Source organism: Porites lutea, chromosome 3 (genome assembly GCF_958299795.1).
Source record: "Porites lutea chromosome 3, jaPorLute2.1, whole genome shotgun sequence".
Taxonomy (NCBI): domain Eukaryota; kingdom Metazoa; phylum Cnidaria; class Anthozoa; order Scleractinia; family Poritidae; genus Porites; species Porites lutea.
This window is the reverse complement of record NC_133203.1, coordinates 46,741,243-46,761,636: the sequence shown is the minus strand read 5'-3', so window position 1 is coordinate 46,761,636 and position 20,394 is coordinate 46,741,243. Positions and strand designations below refer to the sequence as shown.

The 20,394-nt window shown below is 39.4% G+C and overlaps 1 protein-coding gene across 1 annotated transcript in view; it reads left to right on the top strand.

Moving 5' to 3' along the window:
* The window catches only part of LOC140932398 (polycystin-1-like protein 2), a 35,020-nt gene extending 23,580 nt beyond the window's left edge, over positions 1–11,440 (top strand). The window contains exons 15-21 of the mRNA XM_073382010.1: positions 427–612; positions 1,859–2,107; positions 4,377–5,108; positions 5,607–5,843; positions 6,701–7,954; positions 8,386–8,554; positions 9,696–11,440. Coding sequence (XP_073238111.1) covers positions 427–612; positions 1,859–2,107; positions 4,377–5,108; positions 5,607–5,843; positions 6,701–7,954; positions 8,386–8,554; positions 9,696–11,440 — 4,572 coding nt within the window. The remainder of the gene's footprint in view (positions 1–426; positions 613–1,858; positions 2,108–4,376; positions 5,109–5,606; positions 5,844–6,700; positions 7,955–8,385; positions 8,555–9,695) is intronic.
* The last annotated feature ends 8,954 nt before the right edge of the window (positions 11,441–20,394 follow it).

Below are 20,394 nucleotides of genomic sequence, written 5' to 3'. Positions count from 1 at the left end.
GGTCAATCTTATCTTTTCTCCTCAAACTGGTTTTTCGACAGCGAACATTTTTTTATTAATATAACGATGATCGTAACTGAGCTCGCTGTACAAGACGTTCTGCTATTAGACCTGGGGTTCTGTATCCTAGCAACATGCAGATCTCACTCAATTTTATTTTTCATCCCGCCCAGAAGTCACGCTTTTAACTCTGTGAGATTGTCATGCGCAAGAAAGAAGGGAATTGGGGTGGAGAATGACCCGATTTATGCAGTCTTTCTTGAGTACGACAAAATCAAACAAGCGAAAGAAACGCTCTGCTTCCAGGGTGCTATTCCAGGTAAACTATTCACAACAATTCGCAACATCGTGGAAGCGGTAATTTGTTAGCAGCCCGTTAGAAAACTGGCAGTAACATTTCTTTCTCTATACGTTCGCTCTTGTCAGGAATTTGCCCTACCTGCTATTGAGTCCATGGCTTCACTGCTCTGGAATGCTGCCCAGCAGAAGCACATGGACGACATACCGCTTATCACCCTTTCAGCAGAAAACTTAGGCTCCTGCCTCAACAACGTACTGAAGAGTGCATCAATAATCGCATCAGGAAAATTTGGTTCCAGTCTTCAAGAACAGGTATTTATTTCCATAGTCTTCTAGTTGGCACAAACACGTGGAAAATCTCAGTGCAATTCCCCAACAAATGTAATGACAGTGCTCTATGCTTGCCTAGTGTTCGGTGGCTGTTATACTCGTGATGCCTTAATGGAAAGGTTCTTCCTGTAAGACCCCAATCTTGCTCAAGGAAACTAGTTTCTTGTCACTCATCTGTTGTGATTTAATGATTTATTACAGCAAATTAAATCCATTTCTTGGTGCTCGATTGTGACGATTATCGTTAGCTGTCGTAAACATAACCTAACGTTAACTTAAAAAGAAGTACAGTGGAACCTCTATTCAGGGGACACCCTTGAAACCGAGACAAGTGTAACCTGAAAAGAAATGTCCCCTGAATGGAGGTTGGGCTAAGGTTTGTTAATAGTGTAGCGTCCGCGCGTGCGAAGTGCGCGAGCAGTGGAGCCCCATACCTAAATGAAAATGGGAACCTATCGATGCCAGAAAAATTTGGTTCAAAGTTATCGCGTACTTGTACTGCCGCCGCAAAGGCGATTTTGGTGAAGTTGGCGAGAATGGTGATCGAATTTGAATCTTTTGCAACGCCATGGAAAATTGACGTCAAATTCCCAAATTTTTCGTGAGATTTTCCATTTTTGTCAACTTCGCGACTTTAGGAGGAGTGCCGCTTGTAATCTCATTTAAACTTTCGCCAACCCTCAGCCAATTGTTTTTTAGAGATTCACCCTTTGGCCATTTTCGCCAAATTCGTCAATTTCGTGACTTCTATACAAGGCTTTGGCAAATTTTAGCCATTTTCGGCATATTTGCCATCTCCTTCAAATCGCCGCTGCGATTTCTCGCCATTTTCGCCATATTCGCCACTTTTAAGGGGGGACCCTTTGTCTCCTCATTTGACTTGCAGGTAAGGGTTTGGGGATTTTTGGCTATTTTGGTTAACATCACCATTTTCGTGAAACTCACGACTTTCAAATGGCCTCTTTACCATTTCATTGCAAATTTTATTAAGACTTTGGCGAATGCTCGCTATATTCGTCGCCAATTACAAATTCGCCATTTTCGCCAAATATGCCATTTTCACCAAAATGGCAACTCTTAATGGGAACCTTTGGCTTTGTTATTACTTATTTGCTAAACTTGGCGGATTCTCGCTATTTTCGCCATTGGGCACATGAGTGGGTGAATCGGGCTTAAACATTCTAAAAATGAAGTAGTAATTGTATCAAACGGGCGCTTCCTTCTTTAGGGCAAAACTCTTGTAATGGAATCCTTCAGGATCATCAACATTATTGCAGATGCCGTGTTAGCAATGAAAGTTGCAGATGAAAAGGTGACGCGGATCAAGACTATAGAATTGTCCATGACATTAGGACGTCATACCCCAACTAAACTTGTTGGATTATCAATTGAAGGAGGGGACGGTAGATTTGTTTTGCCAGATGAAAAAGAAACATTTGATTCCAGTACCGGTAACACAGCTTTCGTAGACTCGCAGGTAAGTTTTCATAAATCCTCCTCCTTTTAAAAAAAATCCTCGAATGAGCTCTGCGCTATCAAATAAGCTATTATATAGCCTTCGCAGCTCGAGAGCTCATCAGTACGTGTATTCAGAGGCCGAGGAGTTGCAAAGCCGCGCGGATAATTGAGAAGAGACACTGATGCGTAGCTTAAATCTGAAATAATTGTCCCTCCTGATTTCCTCTATTTGCTGTTCAAAAGAGGTTACACATGAGCTACAGTTTGATGACAGGTAATGTGCCGCTATTGCTTAAGTTCTTTAAAATTCCCACACTTTTTCACAAGTTAAACGCCGAAAACGTTGTTTCGAGGCAGTTTGAGAATTAAGTTTTTTGTTATTTTCACCTAAGTGAAGCTAATCCAGAATCTGGATCCTGGACATTTTTGCTTGTGGAGGTTTGGTCAGTTCATTTAATAATGTTATTGCTAGCGCTTGGACTCCGGAATCCACAGCATGAAATCCAGAATCCAGCCTGTCTTGGATTACCTTACATAACAATCTGAAATACATGTGTTCATTACTCTTGGAAATATTCTATAGATTATAACGCCTTTTAGTATATAAACACTCAGTGATCTTGGTGATTCGAGCAATCTGATTGGTTCGCTATCTCGGAGTATGACGTTATATTCACCGCACTAGGCGGTGAATATAAAGCAAAACAAAACCGCTGTCGTGAACTGGGTGTTTGCCAAAGTTTTCCAGTAAGAACGTTTTGAAAATACAAGAATATCTTACTGTAGACGATTTTGAAGGTAGAAAAAGACTTCATGGTGTTTAAACAGCGTGATTTACTATAGCTGACTTTTTACGCACTCGAATCAATGTTTACCTTTACAGAGTGAAACCAACGCGCATTTTCACTCTTTTCTGAACTAGGGATTCCCTTTAAGTAGAAGTTGACTTTTAGAAAAAAAGGAAGGCGAAAAACCAATCTTTTTTTTTTTTTTAATACACCACATCTGAGGAGAAAGAGTACTATGAGGCGCTGTTTTTATCATACAATAAACCCAATAAACAAACCAGCCATGAATAAGAGAACACTCTTGATAGCAGCTGTATTTCATTTTGTACATCCAGTGGAAAAAGACAGTTAAAAACATCACAAGTTGACTCAACACTCTGTCAGCTTCAGCTGTCTAAGTAAACAACTTTCAAGATGCTGCATAAATTTTACGCATGAACTCACCCGTCAAATTTTAACCAATCAGGCCCGGGTTGCTCGAAGCATGCTTAGTGCTAACCAGCGTTAAATACCATGGAAACCTATACCTTTTCATACCTCTTAACCAGCGGTTAGCGCTAACCATGCTTCGAGCAACCGGCCCCTGAGCATAAAAATTGGACGTGGAGCGTGACCAACACGTGACCATGGTAAGAAAAGGTCTTCCCCGGCTGTATTTTAAAAAAAACTGGCTGAATTTTTGCGTGTGAGGTCAGTTTGAAATCAAAATCGTAATAGTGCGGGGCGATACTGACATAAACACAACATATTTGATATGAATTTTAAAAAAAAGCAAACGTGAGCCTGCAATCATTTGAAAACGAATAAATTGTCAGCGGATAACTTCAAAAAATACTCGACCTTGATGGGTCGACACCTGAGTCCGCGATACGGTCAGGTGATACTGGTCAGCGGATACCCTGTTTTGACAGCTGTCAATTGATGACAACATTGATATGCAATCAGCTTCCTCCTTGGCTCCCAAAGTAGCTAGAAAGTGTGAGAGTAAACATTGGTATGCCTGTGGCGCGGACGGACCGTCGGTCGGTCACGTGATTACCAAATTTTCTGCGATGGGTAGATTACTTTAGCTATGGGGCTCCGCTCACGCGCGCGCTTCGCACGCGCGTGGAGATCCGCTACGATATACCATGTTTGAAGGTACTGTAAGCATGCATAAAGACCTAACTGTCGCGAATTTTCTGTTTACGGCTGCATGTTCACGTATTAATTCACCCGTTAATCAAGCTAATCGTTTTTGAATGGTTACCTTTCTAATTGTGTTGAGATTACGTAACTCAGTTGATATTGTTGCATAATCCGGAGACGAAGCCGAGTGGATTATTCAACAATATGAAAATGTATTTCGTTCAGATGTCGCTAAGATTCAGAGTATCGTGATGTGCAATGGAGTGTAATGAAATTTGCTGAAAACATAATTATCTAAGCCAAGGGTATGCCAGTGACGTGTCTCATGCGCCATGTTGATGTCGTTTTTGTTTGCTTGTTTTACTTTTTCAGATGCTCTCAATTCCATTCAATCCTTACACATGGGATGTCACAAGAGAGCGAGTGGACTCTGATATCTTAGCACTGGACTTGAAAGACGACGAGCGTAAACTGATCAAAGTATCAGGTCTCCCAAACCACGTCCTGATTGTTACACCTCTAAAACCTCAACAGATTTCTTTACAAATCCCCCAGTACTTCACCCAGAATGATAACTTACGATTTCACTTGATAGATGTCAAGTACGAAAACACGTTGATAATGGTGGAGATCACTCCAACAGATGAAAGAGTGACCCTTTTTGTTTACATGCGACATAGTCAACGGCCAACAACACAAGTATATGATCTCAATGCCACTATCTCCAAACAGGAAACTTGCATTTGGTGGAATGGGCAGGAAAAAAGCTTTGGAAGAGTAAAGTGTTCTTCCAACAGATTTACAGCCGTTCCTATAGAAACAGTTGCTAGGCAACCTGGAAGGTACTTTCTAGGAATTCAAAGTTATAACACCAGTGTGACCTCCCTAAAGAGACAAAAGCGATCATGTTTCGGAAATAGACGTCAAAAGAGATCATGTCTGCAAGTGAAAGATCCTCCTTCCACTCCCCCTCAGAGCAAAAATGTATCTGTAGTACCCGTGTATGACCCAGCCATCTCAAGGAACTATACTATGAGGGTGGCCTTGGGGAGCTGTGTGTTCTGGTCAGAAAAGCTGCAAATGTGGACGACAGAAGGCTGTCAAGTAAGTAATAAATGATGAGTGAGCTATTTCTTAAATTGGTGTTGGAACTCGGGTTGGTTGCTAAGTGTAAATTGTTAAGATTCGCAATAAGCAGTAAGTAATACATGCATGTTTTTGCCGTCTTCACGTTCATTCATGAGATCTTTTGACTTCCTATGTATGTTTTGTGATCTTGTGCAGTTGTATAGTATAATGTAGTTATTTTGATATTTATTTTGATCTGCTGGAAAATTATAACATGCCCTTAAATTGCACAACCCAATATAAGTCCATTAATGAATCAATTTTGATATATTAAAAAAATTCATAACTTTCTCGAGGCTTGAGAAGATAATTCAAGAGAAACAATCGCCTTGAGATTCATAGATTAATTTTGTTTGTTGGCCAGATTCCCCAAGCCTCCGAGCCAGGTATGAATTTTAAGTTATTTCGAAATTGGTCTATAATTGACCTAACATGGAAACTTGGTTTTAAATTTTTTCATTCTTTATTCCATAGGTTTTGTCAGCAACGTTAAATGGATTCCTGAACTGTTCATGTAATCACCTGACCTCCTTTGGAGGTAGTTTCTTTGTAAAACCCAATCCCATCGACTTTGATCAAGTGCTGGTAGAGTTCAAGAGACTTGCAGATACAGGAAATGTCGCGGTTATTGTAACCGTGGCAGTGGTATTCCTGTGCTACGTTATTGTGATTGTTTTCGTCAGAAAAGCGGATCAGCAAGACACCAGAAATGTAAGTACTTATTAGGTAACTTAAATAATGCAACCACACTTGGAAAAACACTGCAGCAGTGTGAAGCTGAATCTTAGTGTAAACCAGACCGAGCAATGAAAAATATTAAACCAAAGGCAAGACTCATCGGATAGCTCAATTAGAGAATAGAGAACTCGTTCTCCTAGAGCTCATCAAATCAAACAGAGAGGTTTTTTTTTTTTATCACCATGAAGACGATTGAACCCTATAAAATGAACTGGAAGTACAGTATTATACAAAACTAGGTTCTCCAGTTCTCTTAATTCTTTTAGTGAAGTCTTACTTTTATAATAATGTATGACTGTGCGATTATCGAAACTCCATGCTCTATAATCATCTATAATGTAACATTATGCGTACAAGGGCATCGTAGAGGCGCAGAAGAGTTAATTTTTTTAGTTTCGGGGGTGATGGTAGGTGTTAGTGCGGAGCCTTCGATTTAGGCTTCGGTGCCTTATTTGGCACAACGGAATCTAATCAGTAGCAGGTACCCATTCAGATCTCTGAGGATGCTTTTAACGGAAACCAATTTTTTGTTTCTGGCCTTGCAGCCATGCATAATGAAAACAAACCAACAGAAAAACAAAAAACAAATTATACAGCGCTCTCTTATAACGTCATGGTGGCCACATCAGTGTTTCAGAACAATGTAACGGTGGCCATGTTGGTGTTCCAAATCAATCCTGTTGGATTGTGTCAATAAACATTTTCTTTTGTTCCAAAAAATTTTAATAGATGCTGATCACGAGTCAGAGTGAAAACTCTTCACACGGAACGAAACTTAACAATAAAGGGAACAAAAACACGTAACACTTTCCTTTTCTTTTTTGTTCCAGAATGGCTCTCCAGTTGAGCTGCCAACAGGATCAAACAGTTTGCACGAATATGAAATAACAATAATAACAGGAGTCTGGAGGAACTCTGGAACAACAGCTAAAGTTGCTATAGAGATATACGGCTCTGAAGAAAGCACCGGGAAGGTTCCGCTCAACAACATGGAAGATTCACCGACGGGCACACTTTTCTCTAGAGGAAATACGGACGTTTTTGTTCTTAAAGTTGAAAAACCGCTCGGTTCCATTGAAGGGGTGAGGTTTGGGCATGATAACTCTGGAAATAGTCCTTCGTGGTTTCTAGAGGAAATCATTGTTCTTGACAAACAAACGCTTTGCTCTTGGACATTCACGAATACTCAGTGGCTAGCTCTTGAGAGAGGAGACGGTAGGATTGAACGGATGTTGGAGACAGAACAAAATAGAATAGATTTCAACAGCGAGGTTTTAAAGCGATGGTGGAAAGGACTCACAGAGAAACACATATGGGTCTCAGTTATAGCGAAGCCAAGGAGAAATCGGTTCACTCGGGTACAACGGGCGTCATGCTGTCTTTCACTGCTATTGACAGCTATGCTTGCAAACGCCATGTTTTACGAACTGGACGGAAAATCTGAGAATGTGATTCAGATCGGACCTTTGAAATTCACTTGGAGACAAGTAGTTATTGGTATCGAAAGCGCGCTCATTGTTGCCCCTATAAACATTTTGATTGCATTCCTGTTTCAAAAAGGGACCGAAAACACCGCCAGTCAAACCCGTGTTTGCTGGAAAGCAAATTGTCTCATTTACTTTGCCTGGTTTTTATTCGTTTGTTCATGTTCTGTTTCGGCGACGTTTACCATCTTCTACAGCTTGCTCTGGGGAAAGGGAATCACTGAGCAATGGCTGTCTTCCATGTTTATCTCTTTCACCCAGGATATGGCAATTACTGAGCCGTTCAAAGTGTTCTTTACCGCAATAGTACTGTCAGCCATCATTATCAGAAAAAAGAGAAAGAGAGATGGTAGCGAATACGTAAAGGAGGCTAAAACTCGAACTTCAACTAAAGGACATTTATGGAAGATGAAGCTCAAAGACGTAGAGGAGATGAGAAGGCGTCAGGCGAAAAAACAAAATATATCTCGGTTCTTTGTGGAGCTTTTCATCTACCTTATTTTTGTTTTCTTGTTGATGGTGGTTTGTTATGGTAGCAGAAATGAACATCGATACATGATGACAAAATCCGTCACAGAAGGACTGCCAAAATTTGAAGCGGTAAGGGAAATTTCTCTAACATTATTGCTGAACTCTTTTCTCTTTTCCTCTATGATTGCTTGCTGGGAAAACTGTGTCTTCGTGTACACAATGAACAGCGGCTTTTTCCATTACTATCCTTTAGTTTGGCCGGCAGGGGGATTATTACCTTCTCACAATTTTTGAGTTAGGTTAATATAAAAGGATAATGATTTCAGGACTACGCGCTTGATAGTTACTGAATGAAGAGAAGATCATCACAGTGAAAAACTGAAAACGCAACTTATGCAATTGCGAAACGAAAGCCTGAAAAAAAATCATAAAAAAATAATAATAATTGCATTGTCGTTTTTCTTTCCTACCGTGTAGAACTTTCAAAAAATTACTTAATTGTCGTGGTTCTTGTACTAGTTTTGTTCTTTGTTTTTGCTTTTTTGCTTTTGGGATACCAGGTCATTAACAAGAAACAGTACTGGAGCTGGATTAAAAGTGTCTTTTTACCCGGTGTATTTGCTGGTAGATGGTACAACGGACGTCCCGAGAATCAAACCATGTACATCGGAAATAAACGTTCAATCCTGGTAGGAATGGCTAGAGGAAGGCAACTTAGAGTTCAACCTGGTGAGTTTTAAATTAGAAATTGCGTTAAAACTCAAGTGAGAAAAGAAAATTTCGCGGCCTGTCATTCCTTTTCAAAATAATCTCATAAAGTACGATTTTTAATGGCCATTTTCTCCGGGCATGGTAAACAATGGATGTTGCCGCAGAAGGAGCGAAAAGGCGACGTAGGCCATTTTTCCTGATACGTATTTCCTCGAGTAATAGCTGAAAAGGGGGCGATTATTCGAGGGAAGGCGATTATTTCAAATATTGCTCACTGGAAGTCGTGGATTGAATATTAGAATATTTTATTTATTATTTTTCTATTAAATCAAAAAATAATCAAGAGATAAACTGAACATGGATTTTTAAGTGTTCCAAATTTAGTTTCTTGATTAATTTTCCGAGTTTGAATCGTCACTGATCAGTTTTGCTGAATCACATTGCCCTTCAACATAAGGAGGGGAGGGGATAAAAGGAAGAGAATATGGCAGGAGGGGCGAATAAGGGAGATTATCAGAGGGAGGCGCGCGATCATTTCAAATATTTCCTTCAAAAAAGGGCGATTATTTGAGAGAGGCAATTAATCGAGGGACGGCTATTATTCGAGGAAATACGGTACTTTGCGACATCATTTTATATTCTTGAGCTTTCATTGTTAAATGTGAATCTGATCCGAAACACAAAATATTAAAAAAAGAAAAATAATAGCCTTCTGCTAGCAAAAAGAAGGAATCTAAACGAAGAGAGATTGCTTACATCATAGTTATTAGAGGAGACTGGTTATGAAAAGCGGCAAACATCAATGATAAAAACAACAGTGCTGCAGTTTCTGTTGGAAGCACCCTGAAAGTGCACAATCCTTTGTTTTCTGTTGGCAAATTGTTACGGAATAAATTAATGCAACGTTTTTATTGTTCAATACAATCAAAATGATAGGAATTATTTTGAACGTTGTGCACTTTCAGGTCCACAAAAACATATAACAAAGGAGTCTGACGGGTTTCATAACCATTCCACTCAATTAACTATGCTTACATTATTAAGAAAAAGGTATGTAGGATCTGGAAAACTATATCCACTTCCTTACTCCAAACCCTTATCAAAATTTGCATCAATTCTTAGATCTTTATAAATAGGTTCTTTTTTTAAACATTTGCAGAGACTTGTGAAGTTTTGGATTACATGAAGCATATGTTTCCTGTTTGCTACGGCGGTTACTCACGCTTAAACGAAGATAAGACATCCTTCAACGAACCAGGGTGGAAGCCTGTCGACAACTCCACGAATAATGACGAACTTTTCCGACTTTGCCCGAAGCCTTGGAGATACCAAGGTGCCGAGGATACGGACACGGTGCCTAAGTGGGGACAGTTCTCGTTTTATCCTGGTGGAGGTTTCGTGGCCGACTTAGGTTATGGACATTCGACAGGCCTTACCGTTATAGAAACACTACAAAACAATGACTGGCTCGACAGGCGAACCAGGGCCATTATATTGGAATTTTCCTCTTTCAATCCATCTGTTAGTTTACTTTGCATCACGACGTATTTTTTTGAGGTAGAGGCTTCCGGATACAGCGCCCCGTTCACGAGAACTGAGGTTATTTCATTAGACTCAACAGAGGCTGGTTCGCAACAATTTTACCTCATCTGTATTCTGTTCTTTATCATATTTGTCGCGTTTTACCTTGGAAGAGAGTGCTACAGGCTGTACAGACAACGTTCTCGATATTTTAAATCTTTATGGGGCTGGGTAGAAATATTCCAAGTGTTGTTTTCCTTGTTGGCTGTGGCAATGTACATCGTGAGATCCAAAAAGGCGACCTCTACGATTCAGAAGCTTCAGAAAAACATTTACGCAAACCTCAGTTTTCAAGAAGTCATCATTTGCCTTGAAATAGAGAACGCTGCTCTTGGGATTTTAACATTTATTGTCACCGCCAAACTTCTGAGACTTATTCGCTTCAATCAACACGTTGTCGTGTTTTCGAAAACACTGAAGACCTCTACGCGACTGTTGTCATCATTTACCGTTGTTATGTTGATCTGCTTTATTGCCTTTCTGCATTTCGGGGTTTTGATCTTCGGGACGGGTTCGAGGCATTACTCTTCGATACTCAGAGCTATATATTTCCAACTCGAACTGACTCTGGGGCGCGTGAAAGCGAGACCCATCAATGAACTGGCAGATGCCAACGACACTTTTGGAAGAATTTTTGCCGTCTTACTTCTTTTTACCCTGACGATATTGGCCATGAATTTTTTTATTGCCATTATGAACGATGCTCTTATGAATGCAAAGACCTGCGCGAGTGAAAATGAGCTCTACGACCTTCTGGATGAAAATTGGAGTCAAAAGGGAGGAGAGAATAAACGCATATTTGACGCTATAAGTGAAAGTATAAAACAAACGAAAGGAAATGAAGAAATAGTGAAGATGACGAAAACAGAGATTAGGAATTGTGGCGAAAATCCCAACAAAAAGAGGGTGGTCAATTTTGATGCAATAAGCAAAGCAATTATAGCATCAAGAGAAGAAAGCGTGGAAAATTCAACCGAGAAGAAGCTTGATGCCAACACAAGAAGAAAATCCTTGTTTGATAAGATCAGCGATTATATTTTGAAAAAGTTTACAAGTAGCGAAGAACACAAAATAAAGACAGAACTAAGGTCGTCACACAGTCAACAGCATCGCAAAGTACGCTTCTCAGAAGACGTTATCAAATGTCAGTTTCAGAAGCTACAAAAACAGAAAAAGTTCCTTTTTCAGCGCTTAGATAACATAATTCAAGGTCACTCTGATGAAGAAGACAAATTCCAGCTGTTATGCTACGAAGTTTGCTATTCCTCCAAAGAAGCCACCACAGTCGCTGACCAAGGAGCCACGAATGACTCATTTGCGTGACAATGCTATGAAATAAAGAAGGGAATGCTTAGAAAATTTGGCACACGTTTTTTGTACTATATTACAGTCAATGGAGTGTTTCTTTAGTGGAGTGGTACTCAACAGATGTACAGTTTTGTTCCGCCCTTCAAGTTTACTTCAATTCTGGCCAAAACGTTTTGGACACTTCTTTCCTGGGTCAAGAAAGCATGTCAATCGTCAAACTCTTTCAGTTAAAATCTTGTTCAGGTTATGTACTTCAAGTTTATTGGGGTAGAAACCTTTTACATTCACTTAATAAGGGGAAAGAAAAAACAAGACTAGTGTCTTTCCATCAAACCGAACATAAAAAGGGCTCGTAAACATGATGTTTTCTTCACGGGCCCATAATCTCGACTAGGAATTAAAAACCATGTTGCAATAATAATACGACCGTTTTACACAAGAAAGTTCTAATTGTTTTTGTCGCTCGATCCATAAGAAGCAAACTGTGGTATTCATCGAATATTTTAGTTTAATATGTAGATCACGAGTGAGAACTTTCATGATGAACGACTATATTGATCATTCTATGATCTTTTATTGATATTTATAACAGGCTTTGTGTTTGCTTTGCTACATACTATTGCGTAGTATATTCCAGGCTCCAAGATAGTGGGGAAAGCGGATCGAAAAAAGTTGCACTAAAACCGCTAGGGATAGACGGGGTTGTGGAGCCTGTGAGCATTGCTTTCAATACCCCATTCCGGTATACCTGCACCTGGTATTGCCTATGATTGGACAGAGAATGTACGACTAGCTGTGTTAAAGAAGATCGGTGATAGCCATTTTGGGTTCATCCCCAAGTCCTCTACTACGCTTGCCTTACTCAGCACGATTAACTCCTGGACTTAACACACTGATCAAACTGGCGCCACTATTAGCCGAGTTGTTTGTTGGAATACAGGAAGACCTTCGACCTAGATCACACAATTCTTGCTGGAAAATTGATTGCCTTAGATATCCCACATGGCATTTTGTCCTGGTTTATCGATTTTCTGGAAGATCGCAAGCAAAGAGTCAACGGCTTGTAAGTCTGAATGGGGAGATATCGCGGCAGGGGTCCCACAAGGGAGAGGGCATGGAACTTGGTTGTTCAATTTAATGATCGATGACATTAACACCAGTGGTACAGAAAAATGGAAGTACGTGGACGATACAGCTATTGTTGAGCCTGTGGTTAAGAACTGAGCGAGCACGATTCAAGTCTTTGTCAACAAATTGGTCGCTAGGTGGGACGCGAACAAGTTTCAGTTGAACGATAGCAAATGTAAAGAGACGCGAATCTCCTTTGCTAAGATCGATGATGAGTTCGCTCCTGTTATCATCAACGGGAAGGAAATCGAGGTGGTGTTCAGTTTCAGCTACTTAGCCTGAACATTTGCAAAGATTTGAAATGAGCTGCATGTCACGTGTCAGAAATTTCCCGCAAGGTCTCGGTAAAGAGGAACTAAAACCTCTAAGGAACTAAAACCTTTAACTCGACATGCATCCGTCTGGGCGTAGATAATGCTGCTCCCGTTTTTCACAACTCACTTCCAAGCTACCTGTCAGATGAGCTTGAGGGCTTCTTGAAGCGCCCTATGAGACTTATTTTCCCGCACGCCCCGCACGAAAAATATCGGATCGCTGTTCAAGGAATTTTTGTAGGCATTATTATAAAAGCTGGTGGCTTAAGGTAATAGACTGGTTGTTTGCCTTCGCTTTTTGTAAAATATAAACCAGGAAAACTGGTGTCCTCGCGCGTTGGCTGTTTGCTTTTGTTTTTAAAGATTTATGTACTGAAAATCGGGGAAAATTACCGAGGAAAATATAAAGGCAACAGAAAAATAGGAATTTCAGTATTTTAAATTCAAGCGCGCCTAGCCAAAATAATAAAACTAGTAGAACATCCTGTCGCCGTCTTTTCGAAAAATTTTTACCTTTTACGCCAACAGAAACAACCTTCGATATCTCCCTTAATCTGAAAAAACTAACAGATAAAAGCTACTTTTTAAGTCAGCTAGTCTGCATTTTTTCCAAGCGTGAAAAATTTGCATACTAGAAAAACAAGCAACGGAAGTAATTTTGATTGGCTGATTCGGCAAATGTCAATCAATCAAAAAAGTGGACGGCAGACGTTTTGTAGAAGGCTTGTATCAGGCTCTCTTTTCGTTTCTCGTTGATGTAATTTTCAAAGCGAAACGAAAATAGAGCCTGATCTCAGGTTAGGTTTGTCCCTAGTACTAGGATCTTCCTAGCGAAGGCAGCTTACAATATGATGGTGCTAGGATCTTCTTACCTGTCAGCCAGGACGATCCTAGCCTGTTCCAGGCGTTCGGATAGTGGAGTGCGGCGCGAAGGACGAGAGTGAGAAAAAAAAGAGGGAGAGAGGAGGGAACGCCTGTGAGATTTCTGAGATTTGTTTTCAAAAGGTCATTCGGCCTATTTTTTCGGCTAGTAATCCGAACGTAGTTTCCGGTGTTAAAAGTCGTCAATCAAGTAACGGGCGACAAACCGCACTGTGAACTGAATTTTAAAAAATTATGCCTGTATTCATCTTTTATATTTAAGTTTCTGCAAACGAATATATCCCTTACTTCCAAAAATGAAAGAATTCTGGCAACGTTTTCTTATTTGGCGGCTACTTTGTCAATCAGTCAAAAAAGTGGGCACCTTAGGCCAAGCACCTTTTCAGGACCGCCGGTACCCTACGTGGCGGGCGTTTGAAAGGGAACGGGAAGAGGATTCTGGGCGCATGTTCATGTGAGTTAGCCTGCATAACAGGTCGCTATTGAAAGCTGTTTTTAGTATATATTTATCGAACGGGTGAGGAAAGGCCAATCGAAAGATACAAGGCAAGACTCAAAGTCCAAAAGGGGCATCGGACACTTTCAACATTCACTGAAAAACACTATTGACTTTCTTTGCCTTAACAAGAAAGCCAGGAATTTCGGCCTTAGGGCATTTGACCTAACGCCTCGCCAAAAACAGCGGCAAAACAGAAAATTATTCTTTATCGACCCAGCAGCTGCTAGATCTAGAATTACCCCTGTTGCTCTGCTCAGATTGTGAGCTCGAGCTGAACAGTAATTAAGCACTCTTAACGTAATGAATTGTATACTAAGATACCGTGTGGCATGAAATTTTTGTGGAAGTTTTGTCTTGCTGATCGCAATATAATACAGTAGAACCCCAGTAACTCAAGCTCTGAGGAGAAACGAAAAACAGTTCAAGTTAGCGGGAAATTTGCCCCGAGTTCGAGTTATTAAGGTTCTACCGTACTCCCGTAAAAACTTATATTTGCCGGAACTAATTTTTTCCGTAGTGAAAATCTGGTGGCTAACATTTCTGTGCGTAAAATAGTATTAGAAATTGAACACTTTAAAAAAAATGTTCTATCAAATATTAAAATTTTTCAAGGGAATAACTTATTCCATCCCGAGATGATCCTAACACCCTCATTTTGCTTTAAAGATACAAAAAATACAGGGTTTTTTTAAAATTATTTTTCTTTTCCAAGCTTGCGAGCGGGCAGAATCCTCCAAATCCTGCAATCTGATTGGTTCCGACAACAGGCGGTATTTTACTATGTTGCCCGCTAGCTCGGGCGGAATCGTTGGCAGCCTCATTCACAGGTTTGTGTGTTGTTTGAGAGTGAGCAAAAACCGTCATTTTCAAACCATTTTTCTCTTAAAACTTGCGCTATTATTAGCATTAGATAGGGAAAGTGAATTTTATTATTCACACAAAAATTCTGAAGGGAGAATCAAGCAAGTCGGCCAAGAAGACCGCTAAAGTAAATCAAAACAGGTGGCTCGTGATGTCGCTTCACTAGCTTTATAACCGCGCTGTAAGTACTGCAATCTTGCTTTTATGCACCGTTTATTGGACATTTTTGCTCTGTTTGTAGTTTTGCTTTCCATTTTTGCTGTATGAATCTAGATTCTGCCGTTTTGCATCGAATTTTGCCGCGCTAGTTTTCTACTTATCAGAAAAGGTTTTTGTCAATGATTGCATTTCACTTTCAATCTTAAATAAATAACACGAATCACCGACTTTTCCAGCAGTCGGTTAGCGCCGTTCTCGTTTCTTTGTTTATAACTTGTTACTCATATCCCCTTCTTCGAATTCAATTGAAAACCTTGAAATTGGTATTTGTTATAATTAGCTATTTTTACAAAGCCTTTGTGCAGTTTTCATCCCACTGGATTAAACTAATCTTGGAGCAGTTTTTTAATTGTTCAGCCGAAGAAAATCCTTGCTCTATTTTTTCCTGGTGCGTTTAATATCAAGCTCGTCAATTCTTTTATCCTTGTTTGACACTCAGATTATGAATTGTCTCGCAAGACACAAAAACCTTTCTTTATTCTAAAAGAGAGTAGTAAGTGCCATAATATTATAAATTACGGAGCTAAAAATCATGTTGTAATGCCTTGTTTGGGATTGCAATCGATCGCGCGCTTCATCAACACGAATGCGTCCTACTTCAACACACATAGGTTGGAGAGTGAAGGAAAAGTTTCCTGAAACTTTTGCCTCTCAGTTGGAAAAAAAAGAAAATGTTATTTACCGGCTTAGGTCGGTCCATATTAGGAGCAACTGTACCCTCGGTCTGAGTACGCGCTTCATCAACACGAACGCGTCCTACTTCAACACACATAAGTTGGAGAATGAAGGAAAAGTTTCCTGAAACTTTTGCATTTCAGTTGGAAAAAAATGAAAATGTTATTTACCGGCCTAGGTCGGTCCATATTAGGAGAAACTGTACCCTCGGTATGAGTACCGCCCTCGGCCTACGGCCTCGGGCGGTACTCAAGACCTCGGGCACAGTTTCTCCCAATACGGACCTCCCATTCAAAACTTTAGCGGATAACCGTTAAAGTCATCACCCCATGTAGACCCTCTTATAAACCGTCATCTCATATTTTTTCTTTATCCACCCAACAGCCACTGACGGCAGCCAAAGAGATCACATATATCAATAGATCGATTCTGCGACGTTTCTTTAGTTAGAACAGACGCTGGCCACCGGTAATATTTACCAAACAGCCCGCCGGCTTCCTCAACTTTGATGGTGAATTAGTGACATTCAATGACCATCTTAACCGATGGAACTAATAAAAAATAAAGCTATCCGGTTGCGTTTCTCTAGGTCAGACTATAGACTTCGCCTACCTGGCTGCTCCAACCTGAAGATCAGGTTCTTCTTGTTGGGTTATCTTTGAAGGAATTATTGGTACTTAATTTCGCGTTTTTCGCGATTGTAAAAAAATCGCGAAATTAAAAGCATGCGAAATTTACATATAGAAAATTCAAATAACAATTGACATGTTAGTAACAGCAATGATATGTATCGACAAACACAAATTGCTTTCTGGTTTTACTGGTAAGCTCCATTTTGTATCTTCCGTTGTGAAAAGACGTTACTTTGTAAAGATTTCACACACTGCTTGTTCCAGTTTATCTAATTTTCTTAAAGGTTTAGATTTCTTTTAAAAAGAAAGTGAAGTTGAGAACGCTTAAATCGCGAAATTTAATGCCCTTTTTGCATGTTTTAATACTTGTTAAAATCGCGAAAATAAAATCTCGTGAAATACTGTCTCGCCAAAATCTCTAAATTAAGTACCAATAAGGAAGCTGTTAAATTCGCATTTTTTGTGAAAAGATTAACGTGAACTGCTACAGGAAAGGCGTGGAGATAGACAGGTTTGACCATCTAAGACACATCTCGGACTCAAAGCTGCTTACTTTTCACAAGTTCTGCCTATACTTTTGGCCAGATACACTCTTTTTTTAGCCAGTTCTACCCCTCCTAAGCTTTCCCTTAATCCTTTAAGCCCTAAGACTCTGTGATCAGCATCAAATTTCTCCTTTTAATATCAATGCTTTGAGTTGTAAAACAGAGTGGTCATGAGAATTACGGACATGATCACGCAAGATGAATTCGCTTGCTATTTTATCAACTTCTCCCCACTACTTCTGTAGGAAATAAATAGGGGCAACTAACGAGAATTCAAATTTTGATCTTAGGGTTTAAAGGGTTAAGCGATAAAATATCGTAGAATGAACAGATGGAAGCCGACGCGAAGGGAGTAAGATCGCCCCTCGAAAGCCTTTAATTTGAACCAGAGTCGACTCATAAAATTAATGCAATTCATTGCGTATTTTAACATTTTGTGCATTTTATTGTCCTTTCTTGATCACGAGATATAAACTGTGATATTATTTATACATTTTAATGATAGGCAAGTATGAAAAAGTGCGTAAACAACCTTTTGTCTGGGTCGCTAGACTCATGATATTGCTATTTTCAGTATATTAAGAAACGCAAAATTATTTTAATATTATTAATTTACTTCTAATATTTTGCTCTTGGGAATTTTCCGGTTTTATTTAGCAATCTTAATATGCATCGGTTATGAATTTTTGTTAGTGTGCGGGCAAAGCCACACATGAGTGCCAAAATGCATTTAGCGAATGTGGTTACCTTTCGGTAGATTATGGATGGCATTCTCGAGAAATGGCAGTTGACTTCTGTTTTGGACTGTCTTGATACAACCCTTCCTGTTGCTAAATATGCATACAACTTAGAACATAGAGAGACTTTGTTCATTATTATTGAAGCCGTTAGCACCTGCTATAAATTGGGGTCCTGATAAAAGTAAACTTAATAAAAAAATATATAAAAAAATGATAATTAAAATATGCGAACTAATAAAGATAAAAATTTCCGCTGATAGCATTGTCATTTAGGGTCGGTTTTAAATTGCTAATTAGCAGAGTCTCCTTTATTTTTTAAAGGGTATCCAATCATCTTCTCGCCAATATGTCAAAGTGATCCCATTTGGAATAACAACCAGTTGACGTGACTTTGTCTGCAATAGCAGATGTATGACAGCTACTTGCAATCACTTAACTATATATGACGGTCCCTAAAACTAGCCTTATATGTAGTTATCGGTCTCAGACGGATAATTCGTCTCTAGGATAAATTCGGCCATTGATAACATGTACTTCACTTATGTGTTATCTTTAGTTAGAAAAAAAAACCTTCTGGAATTAATTCTGAGTGAGGAGTAATAGCGCTTTTTTTAGAAGTTAATTGTAAATTGTAAATATATTTTCAGTCTGACGATTTTTTGTTTGAAAAAACTTAATTAGCCGTCTGACGGTGCACCCTACAAAGTGATGAAACCGAAAATGCGAATAAACGATGCCCACGAAGAAATAAATATATAAAGTCCAGAAATTGGCAGACGAAAGAAAGATAAATATGCAAATGACCTCGCAAAGATTCAGGTCTGTGCAAGTTTTCGTATGCGAGCTGATACTCGGAGAGAGGTTTTACCCAAAATTATAGAACTTTGTGTGGACACGCTTAGTTGGTACCTCTACAATGCAAGCTGCTTAAACGTTTTACTGCGGTTTCAATTGCTTTGCAGTGAATAACTATTTTAATAGGAAACTATTAGCTTAAAATTACTTATCAATTTGTCTGATCTGAATCATAAAACTTTTATAACCATACCTCAACAGCTCAAAATATTTTAGGTCTTTTATAATAGGATATCGCACACATTGTTCAAGACTTCGCAACTTGAAATCTTTTGCTGATCTTCTTGCATGTATTCATACATTTATTGAAAAGTCTTAAATAAAATTTCGGTGAATAAAATATAAGAAAACCGAAGATTTGTCGATTGGTAATAAACAGGTGTACAATGTTAACAAATATCCTGCTCCGCCTTTTTTTTATGCTAATGAACCCCAAAATAAATTGACTAGAGGTGTCTTATTACTGCACTATATAGTTTTAATTTTCTGTTATTGAAGCAATTCCACTAAACCCTTCGTGTTCTTTCGTAGCACCTTCTCGAAAGGGCTCCTGCCTTTGCACAGAATTCTAGGTAAGTAAGAACTCTAGGCCTCTTCTTATAAGTTAATTATAAAGTGGAAATTTAATATCATATTTTCGAGAAGTTTAGCAACCTCCCCAATACGAGCTCATAAGCGTTTCCATTTGAGACAAACCGCCGCTCTATGTTTCGACGACGGCAACGAGAACGCCGGAACAGCAACTCTGCGGCATTACACTTTTTTGTACATTTTTTTTCCGTCAATGCACGACCTCGAAGTAAAATTGCCTAATTTCACGTTTTATGGAGGGCGCCAGACAGACGACGTCGAACTTTCTTTTCTTTTTAATTATGAACTTGGATATGGCTCTTAGGAGTTCAACGACAGGAGAGTTTGTTTGATAAAGAGAAGCAGTTGCTATACAGGGAGTCCCAAAAGTTCGTTCCTCTACTTTATAAGTCTGTAACGCAGTACAATTGGACTTGATCTTGACTTTCAATCTAATTTAATATTTCATACTTTTTGTGCCATCTTTCTTTCGAAATTCGATTTGTGTAATTTCGCGCCAAAGGTGCGCTGCGCGAGTAAATTTTCCGGCCATATATTTTTTGCATTTTGTAGCCCGAAATGCTCGAACTCCTAACTTGTTTTGTGTGAATATCGTGAAAGATAAACCCTCTCAACGAAAAAAACACTCAGCTACGTGCGAGCAGAAGCATGTATTTCTATCTACTGGTTTTTCAGTTAAAGAAATTCCTAAAACAATGGAAAAATCCGAATGTTGGGTCGTAAGATGGTCATAGAGAAATGAGGGTTTTACAGACAAGAAACGAGGGGGAAGACCGAAAGTCCTGAATAAAACCGCTAAAATAGATTTTAAGGAGGCCATGTACAAAACAGGAAACCCAACGAGTAGCTCTTACAACAATTAGCAAGTTAAGTCTGGAGCGGGTTCATGAAAAGCAAAGTTTGGAGACCCCTGAGACGGCAAAAAAAAAACTTTACTCCCGGCCAGGGCCGTCCGCCAAGCAACGTTCAGCTCGTCTCAAATTTTTCAAGTAGAACAAAAGCCTTACTGAGGAAAGGGAACGGAATGA